We start from the raw sequence: 8723 nt of genomic DNA, 5'->3' as shown, positions 1-8723 counted from the left end.
TGAAAAGTGATTTCTGCCTCTTATCCTGCAGAGAGACCATGAGAAATATTTTTATTCACTCCCATTTCATAAATTATAAACATAAGGTCTCAGAGGTTAAATATAAGTCACACTGCTACATGGGCTTCCTTGATGTTCCCTAAAACGGGAAGTAATAATTTCTATTTCTCCAGCCTTATCTTGGCCAGCTATAGTATGTAATTATTTTTTTGGTCATCAGTTGTCGGATTTTCCCCTTAGGATGAAGTTTCGCGAGGGCAGGGACTTTGTTTTGTTCACTGCTGCATTCTCAGCTCCTGAAACTGCCTGCTTAAGAAATGTATGAAGAGCCCTAGCCGGTGTGGCTCAGTGGATGGAGTGTCAGCCCTCGGACTGAAGGGTCCTCGGTTCGATTCCAGGCAACTGCACGTACCTTGGCTGCAGGCTCCATCCCATGCCCAAGCGTGCGGGAAGCAATCGATCCATGTTTCTCTCTGTGTGTCTCTTCTTCTCTCTAAAAACCAATGGCCCGCAGGTGAGGATTAACAACAAACAAACAAAACCTATGAAGAGAGAAGGCAGAGATTAAGAGGAGCACGGAGGACTGTGCTCTCTGGGCCTGCAGGGGGCGCTCCAGCCCCGCCCCCACAGGTAGGCCCCGACTCGGGTGCACTGGAGCGCGCGCGCGCCGCCGGGCCTCTTCCCATTGAGCATGCGCGCCGGAAGTCCTGTCAGAGCGGCGCGTGCGCAGAAGGGGCCGCAGCGGAGTCAGAGCGGGCCTGGAGCCGGAGCCGGAGCCGGAGCAGGGTCGGAGCAGGCGGGCACCATGCTGTCACCCGAGGCGGAGCGGGTGCTGCGGTACCTGGTGGAAGTGGAGGAGCTCGCCGAGGCGGTGCTGGCGGACAAGCGGCAGGTAGGAGGCGCGTCCGCCGCGCAGGGCCCGGGCTCAGCGGTTGGGCCTGGTGGCGATCGCCGTGGGGAAGTGCGCGGGGTCCGGAATCTGGCCCCGGCACCGGCTGGCAGTGAGTTTACCGGGACCGGTGGTCTAAGGGCTGTGGCGACAGACGTGGCAGATGGAGGTGATGTGGGCACCGCGCCGCGCCGCAGCCATTTATGCAGACCTACGTGTTAGGGGAGCGCCCGCCTTGTGCCAGCCGTCCTCTCTCCATCCTTTCTTTGCCCTTTGCTGTGCCCTCCAGTTCCCGAACCATCACCCCTTTGGGCAGTTTACCTGGACCCCTTTTCCAAAAGGCAGTTCTGGGCTCCCCCATTGGCCTGGGCGCCGTCCCCGTCGAGGCCCTGGAGGGGAGAAGGGGAACAGCAAGGCGGTCTGCGTGTCTGTGATTGCGCAGGGCTGGGCCGTGGGAGGAACGGGGACCCCGGGCGTGGCGGGCCTCGTAGACCTGAACAGGGAGCTCGGCTCTGGTTCGAATGGAAATGCCAAGTGGTTGAAGGGAGTTGCGGAGGGTGGGGAGGAGGGGAGCAAAGGATGAGGTACTGGATTAAGGTTTTAAAAGGATCCCTCTGGCTTCTCTGTGGAGCACAGTAAATACAGCAGCGGTTCTCAACCTGTGGGTCGCGACCCCTTTGGGGGTCGAATGATCCTTTCACAGGGGTCGCCTAAGACCATCGGAAAGCACATATATAATTACATATTGTTTTTGTGATTAATCACTATGCTTTAATTATGTTCAATTTGTAACAATGAAAATACATCCTGCATATCAGATATTTACATTACAATTCATAACAGTAGCAGAATTACAGTTATGAAGCAGCAACGAAAATAATTTTATGGTTGGTCATCACAACATGAGGAACTGTATTAAGGGTCGCGGCATTAGGAAGGTTGAGAACCGCTGAAATACAGGAAGGCAAGGGGCCATTGGACCAGGGTGGTGGGGGTGGAGACAGCAGATGGGGCAGTAATATATTTTGGAGATGGGCATGGTTTTTGTTTTTCTTTAGAATTGTGTATTTATTTTGACAAATTTCGGACAGTGGCAGTAAAGATTTTGCTTTACTAAAATCAATACAACCTCATCACCTTTCAATTTAAAAGTCAAGCGTTTTAAGAAAATGGCACAATAAAAACTAGCAGTGGACCAGCCTCGATGTGGCCTCCTCTTTACCACCTTTGCTGTAAGGGTTTTCTCTTCCAGTTTAGGGTCCTGGGAGAATGTCAGCGTAGCTTCCCCTTAATCCACTGCCATCCGGTTAGTAGGTCTTGATGATGGTTACGTAGGGGTCAGGGAGTAGGAGACAAGGATGATTCGTGACTCCCCATCTTCAGTTGGGATGATTGCCTGGTGGTTGGGTGGGTATTTACTGAGAAGGGGAAGACTTGGGGAAGAGCCTGTTAATCAGGGCATCAGTGTGCTGAGTGATGATGATAATAGCAGGTTGTGAGTACTCACCAGGTGCAGGCACTGTGCTGATAATACATCGCGTTCCTGGCTCAGTAACCTGTGAGGAAGGGGAAGTCGCACAGTTACCAGCGTGCAGCAGGATTCAAACCTGGGTGTTCTGGCTCCAGAGCCAGTGCTCTAAAGCCGTATATGGTACCCCCTCCTCACTCTGTAGTAGCTGTTGTGTTGTTACCACCATTTCAGGGCCCCCCTTCTGTTCCAGTCTCGTACTGTTGGGCTTCATGAGGGCTTCTCATGATACGAGGTCAGAATCAGCTGGAGGGGCTTGCCCCGGGAGAGGTTTCCATTCCTCATGATCCTAAAATGCCCTAAAGCTGAGAACTAGCGTTCTGGTGGAGAAAAAAGAATTATCTGTTTAGTCAGCATTTTTCCAGCACCTTCTCTTGGGGGAAAACATCTGCACCACACACGGTCTTTAAAAGGACCTGGGAGCTGAGTGGGGGGAGAAGTGCATTCACACACCCGCCTGTCTAGGACAGGACCCTGGGAGTAGCCCAGGAATGATGCCTTGTTGTCTCTGTTGGGTGTTCGTAGAGAGGTGGGTCTGTTGGAGCTGGCAAGCTGGGGCGAGCAGTCGCTGAGCTCCCTCCTGCCTCTGTGCTTTTCAGATTGTGGACCTAGATGCCAAGAGGAATCAGAACCGAGAGGGCCTGAGGGCCCTGCAGAAAGAGCTCAGCCTCTCTGGTAAGTCACGACTCCTCCCTCCAGCCCAGGAGGCCTGTGCCGTTTTCCGTGGAAGGCCTTTGCCTTGTCCCTAACAGAGCAGGCAGGAGGCTGCAGGAGGCGACACACCCATGGAGATGGGGGAGGAAATTTCTCAGGTCTCACACAGACTGTGGCTCGGGCTTTCAGCTGCTCAACTCCATGACAGGCCATTAGGTGCTGGCTTCTCAATGTTGGCACTGGGAAAGTACAGGGAGGGGGTATAAATCAGTACAAATGAGCAGAACAACAGAAATACGTAATTGGGAATTGTGAGAAAGCTGAAGATGGGACTGGAGGTGGGATAGGTGTTGGAGGATAGGATGGGGGCTCTTAGAGGCCAAGTGGTTGTGACACAATAAGCAAGGGGAAGGGCATGTGATAAAGCTGGAAAGATGGACAGAGGCCAGGCCATCATGAAGGGAAGAAGTTTGAATTTTATTTAAAGTGCATTGGAAGGTCTAAAACCATTGCTTTTCATCTGACCAGAGTAAAATCCAGAGTCCTGCAAGATCCCATGTAATCCAGACCCCCTTACACTCTTCCAACATCATCTCTATTCCCCCCTCCCTCACTGACTCCATCCTTACTGGTCTCCTTGCTGTTTCTAACACCCCAAGCACATTACTGATTTTTTTTGCTGCAGGGCTCACACCCTCACTTTCTTTAAGTCTCTGTCCAGATGTCACATAATCAGTGAGGCCTTTTCAGACCACCAGGTCCAACAAGTCTCTCCCCTGCTCTGGCATTCCCCACCCCTCACCCTGCTTTATTTTTCTCTGCAGCGCTTAGACCTGCTCGGACCTGACAAATGATAGCTTTGCCTGTTTATGTCCCTTCCTCCACTATAACTTGAGCTCTATGAGTGCAGGGTCTTTGTATTATTCTGCTGTGTTTTCAACATCTAAAACAATACCTAGTGGATAGTAGGTGCTCAGAATATTTGTTGAAGGAATTACCATTTCCATTTCAGAAGATGTGATGGTTTGCTTTGGGAACATGTTTATCAAGATGCCTCACCCTCAGACGAAGGAAATGATTGAGAAAGGTAAGGCCTCCTGGGCATGAGTCAGGGAAACAGCTGCCTCCCCTTGGGGGCGGGGGGTTGGGGGGAGCAGTGCATCTCTGTAGCCCCCCCCCTTTTTTTTTTTTTGAAGTTGAGAGAAAACAGTATGTGTGCTGAGCATAATGCTTTATTTATGGAACAAGTTGGACCACAAAGAACAGAAAATTCAAAAATTGAGTCTTAAAAAATTTGGTTCTGTTTTTCTCATGTAAGAAGTTATCTGGAGTCAGCCATCCAGGACTGGCATGGCTACTCAGCAGGGTCACCTTAACATATTCTCATGGTGGTTGTGTCATCATTGCAGGGCTCATGTCCACGTGCCAGGCTGGAGGAAAGGCAAAGGGCTTTCTCCTTATATGGCAGGGGTGGGGAACATCTGGCCCGTGGGCTGTATAAGGCCCGAGAAATCATTTGGTCTGGCCCTGCCAAGGCATTAGGGGAGACCAAATATAGTAGGCTAATGTTTAAGTTGGTAATTTTGTTATAGTGCAAGAATGATGTTATAAATATCCAAAACGCCCTTGGCAGAAAAAGGTTTCCCACCCCTGATATGGCCTTGCCTTCTGTTTTGGAAGTTAGGCTGTCCTCCTCAGGGCCTTCTGCTGACAGCTCTTTGGCCAGAACTAAGTTACATGGCCCCCACAGATACAGGGGAGCCTGGCATAGTGAACTTTTATTTTTCACATCCCCTACAAGAGAGACTGTGTTGAAAATGGGGGTTTGGGGAGAGTGAACCTTAGGGTCAGCAACTAAATAGATGGTTCTCAAATATGGATGACCACAATTTCCAAAACTCTTTGGAGATGCATCATAAAGGTAAAAAGTCAGGTTGCAAATGCATCCTTGGCTGGGAAAAGAGCAGGTTACACATATTTCCTCTTTTCTACCCTTGAAAATGTATAGGTCAAGAGGACCAGCAAGGTTGCCTCTGTCTCTGAAGGCAGGGTGCCTCTATCCCTGTTGAAATAAAAATTCTAGCAAAGGATTAGCTTGGAATAGAAGTTTCTGGTTGTCCTGTGAAAAACCATACACATTATGTTTATAAAATTGAGTTGTCATTACACTCGGGTGGTAGACTGGAGGATGCTTTCAGAGGGGGTCACTTGCCTGGGTTCAGGATCTGATCTTCAGCTGTCTTGGCCCATAAATGTGGTCATGTTACGGTACCTAGAGGGGTTCTGGGACATCATTATCTATAGTTCTCGGTGATTGACACAGGCTGAACAAGCTTGTAAGAGTAGGGTTACTCATTTACATTGAGCAACCCATTTTATTTTTTATTTTTAATATGTTTTTACTGATTTTTTTTTTAGAGAGGCAGGGAGAGGGAATAGAGTAAGAGAAACATCATCTCTTGGCTGCCTCCTGCACCCACTGGGGATTGAGCCCACAACCCGGGAATCTAAGGAATTGAACCTCTTAATTCCTGGATTGACTCCCACCCACTGAGCTACACCAGTCGGGCGAGCAACCCATTTTAAAAGATTGAGTAGAACCATTGCCCAGACCAGAGGCCCAGCTGATCAGGGGCTTCTCATCAGAAAGAATGAAAGTCTGTGGGGAAGACAAACTCGCTTGAATGTTCCTATGAGCAGGTGAAAACAGAGCAGGCGGAGAGGACTGAGTGACAGCCAGATGTATCATCTTAAGTTGAGCTTTGTAGCTTCCATCCTCAGTGCAGTTTGCTTTCAGGTGCAGTCTGTTAAGGGGAGATAACCTTTTCTATCCACTGAGGCTAAGTAGGTTAAGCTTGAGCATTCAGCTTGCCCATTGATAGTTAGGTTGTTTAGGTAACATGTTACCACAATCATGCTTTTCTAAAAACCCCTTAATGGACTTGGGTTTATAAAATCCCTTAGCCACCCATTTTCCAGTCATCATAGGGTAGGTCTGCTATAGGTTCTCCATTTTATTTTTTCAGTTAAATTTTCTCTAATTTCACTGTGGAAGGGTGACCTAAAATCCTGATGTTGCCTTCCCTATGCACCAATTAGCCCAAGGTATTTGCATAGTGAAAACAGGCCAGGAGATTGAGAGTCAGGGGACTGGTCTGCTCAGCCCGATCCCGGGCTCACTCAGTGGTTGTGGGCAGGTCACGTTGCTTCTCTAGCCTTTGGTTCCTTCCTCAATTAGTTTCTGAAGTCCCCTTTTCCTTCCGGAATGCTAAGAGCCCTTGCTCTCAAAGGGGATAGAGAGAGGCTGGCACCCCCGACTGCTTTTGGTCATTCTGTCTGTAGTATAACCTCATTCTATTTGCCCATCTCATTTTTCAGATCAGGATCATCTGGATAAAGAAATAGAGAGACTCCGGAAACAACTTAAAGTGAAGGTCAACCGCCTCTTTGAGGCCCAAGGTATTAGCCTAGGAGGTGGGGAAGGGGGGAAGAAACCAGGAGGGGACAAAACCATCAACATGGACTTAGAGGATTGGGAAGCCCCTCCCAGGAGGGCAATGACCTGGACAGCATGTGAGTGGCACTGAAGCTGGGGGCAGGGGGCAGTGGCTGTCTCTAGCCATCCTGAGATAGAATGGACAAGGAAGTTTGTGGGGTCTTCTATCACAAATTCTTTCCAAGTTCAGGAATGGCCTGAGCTATCTTACATTTTATGCCAGGGCATGGTGTGGGGACCAGGACAGCTCTGACTCAGAAGCTGAATTCCTAGGTAAACCTTACCACCCAGATCTGCCATAGGTATGGCAGAAATGTGGAGGTTTCTGGCCAGCAGAGTCGTAATTCTGCAGGTTCTTGAGACTCAGTAGTGGGTGTCAGTGTTCATTGTTCAGTATATTGTAGATTTGAGGCCCTTCCCTGTCAGACCTCACAGCCAGGTGTCTGGCAGTATGAATGCAGTGTGAGCTTTCCCAGGCCTGACTCCGGGGCCAGGAGGTTGGACAACAGGAGGCCTGAACGCACTGATGGATTATCTTCTCTCCTTAGGCAAACCGGAGCTGAAGGGTTTTAACCTGACCCCTCTCAACCAGGATGAACTTAAAGCTCTCAAGGTCATCTTGAAAGGATGAAATTCAAGAACCACGATAAGGGGCCTGAAACCAGCATGCCCCTGGGATCATGTAGGACCCAGAACTCTCCAGCTTTGAAACCTGCAAGGACAGGATCTACCCTGCAAGGGCACAGGCATCAGCATCCTGGCCATGGCTCCTGTTTGCAGTCTCTTTATCTGTAGCGCTTGACTGCTCTGTGAAAGCGGAGGGAACCCTCAGCCTGCCAGTGCCTGTGGGCCTGACCAGTGGGCTGACTGGACACAAGACCCATTGATAGGCCTAGCAGCCACAGTGGGTGGGCGGGGGCAGCGCCTGTGTGGGTATGAGAATGACTGCAACAGACACTTCTCAACAGTGGCCTGCTGTTTAAATGGGCCCTGGGCAGGGAATAAGGGGAGGAGTGGGAGCTTCATTCCAGCATTCCTCTCAGAAAGGGAGACATTTAAAGCAGCATGTGTAACAATTGGAATACAGCAGGAAGCTCACAGGTGGTTTCTGAATGAAGGACAGGATCTTGGTGCTTCGTGGTTCACCACAACTATCTGTGGAGCAGACATACCATTTCTCCCCACTCGCTCCATTTTGGCCCATTTTCCTGCTTGCTCCCAGATGGAGCCCAGCGTAGGTGCTGCTTATCAACCCCCCACAGCTGCTCTCTCGTCAGGAAGGCCTTGCAGAGTCCTGCACCAGAGATGGGTGAGGGGGACTGCCTCTTCACGTGCTTCATGCGTTCAGGATGCCCCTCCACCGCCTCCAAAAGCAGGGCCAGGGCCAGCGCTGCTCTCCGAGTTCCCTTATCGGCAGTGGTCTCGGGTCTTAATGTGAATGTGCTGTGAGGGCAACACGGTATCTTTCTGTTCACTGAGGCTTCAATAAAGGCACCTAATGAATGGATAGCTGCTTCTGTTTTTTATCTCATTTGGTCCTTAATTGAAGGCATACCACCCCCTTTAGGATACCACCCATGAAGGGCAGTGGTTCCTCCTTGAGTGATAGGCTTAGACAGGCACACTGCCGTGCCCCCTGCTCCACTCAGCTGCCGCCGATAGTTTCATTGGAACATAGGCTGCTACGTCCAGATCTTATGTTTTCTTCAAGAGGAACTAGCAATTTGGCTTTTTAAGTTGAATTTTCTGTTTTTTAAATATTGCTGACTAATTCAGAAAAATGTTTAAAACTTTGGTGTTGGCCAAACAAAATACCTAAGTCAAATTTGGCTCAGAAGTGTGATGTTGCATCCTTCTGAGTTTTTTTTAGTAGAAATTTGTGTGTGTTTTCCATACTGGCTCAAAGAGTAGGGAGATGGAGTTGGAAACTAAATGGAAATAAACTAAATGTCCACAGTAGATTAAAGGAATTGATGGCTCCAGGCGGTGGGATACCACACAGTTATAATCCAGAATAAGGAAGCTTTGGGCACTGATTTGGAACAAGCTCCAAGGTTAAGTGAGAAAAGCAAGGGGGCAGGACAGGTGTCTGGTAAGCTGGTGATTTTTATGCAATCACCAATTATTTGGTTCCCTCAAAACAAACTGCATATTTG

General features: G+C 49.4%; 1 protein-coding gene across 1 annotated transcript; it reads left to right on the top strand.

Annotated features, from left to right (window-relative positions):
- Positions 1-709: 709 nt before the first annotated feature.
- On the top strand, positions 710-8074 carry PDRG1 (p53 and DNA damage regulated 1). The gene is made up of 5 exons (XM_059705846.1): positions 710-892; positions 3017-3092; positions 4084-4158; positions 6450-6530; positions 7116-8074. The coding sequence occupies exons 1-5, from the start codon at positions 806-808 to the stop codon at positions 7196-7198; spliced, it is 402 nt and encodes a 133-aa protein (XP_059561829.1). The 5' UTR covers positions 710-805; the 3' UTR covers positions 7199-8074.
- The last annotated feature ends 649 nt before the right edge of the window (positions 8075-8723 follow it).

Source organism: Myotis daubentonii, chromosome 8 (assembly GCF_963259705.1).
Source record: "Myotis daubentonii chromosome 8, mMyoDau2.1, whole genome shotgun sequence".
Lineage (NCBI taxonomy): Eukaryota > Metazoa > Chordata > Mammalia > Chiroptera > Vespertilionidae > Myotis > Myotis daubentonii.
The sequence above is the reverse complement of the archived record's forward strand: the minus strand, read 5'-3'. Positions and strand labels throughout refer to the sequence as shown.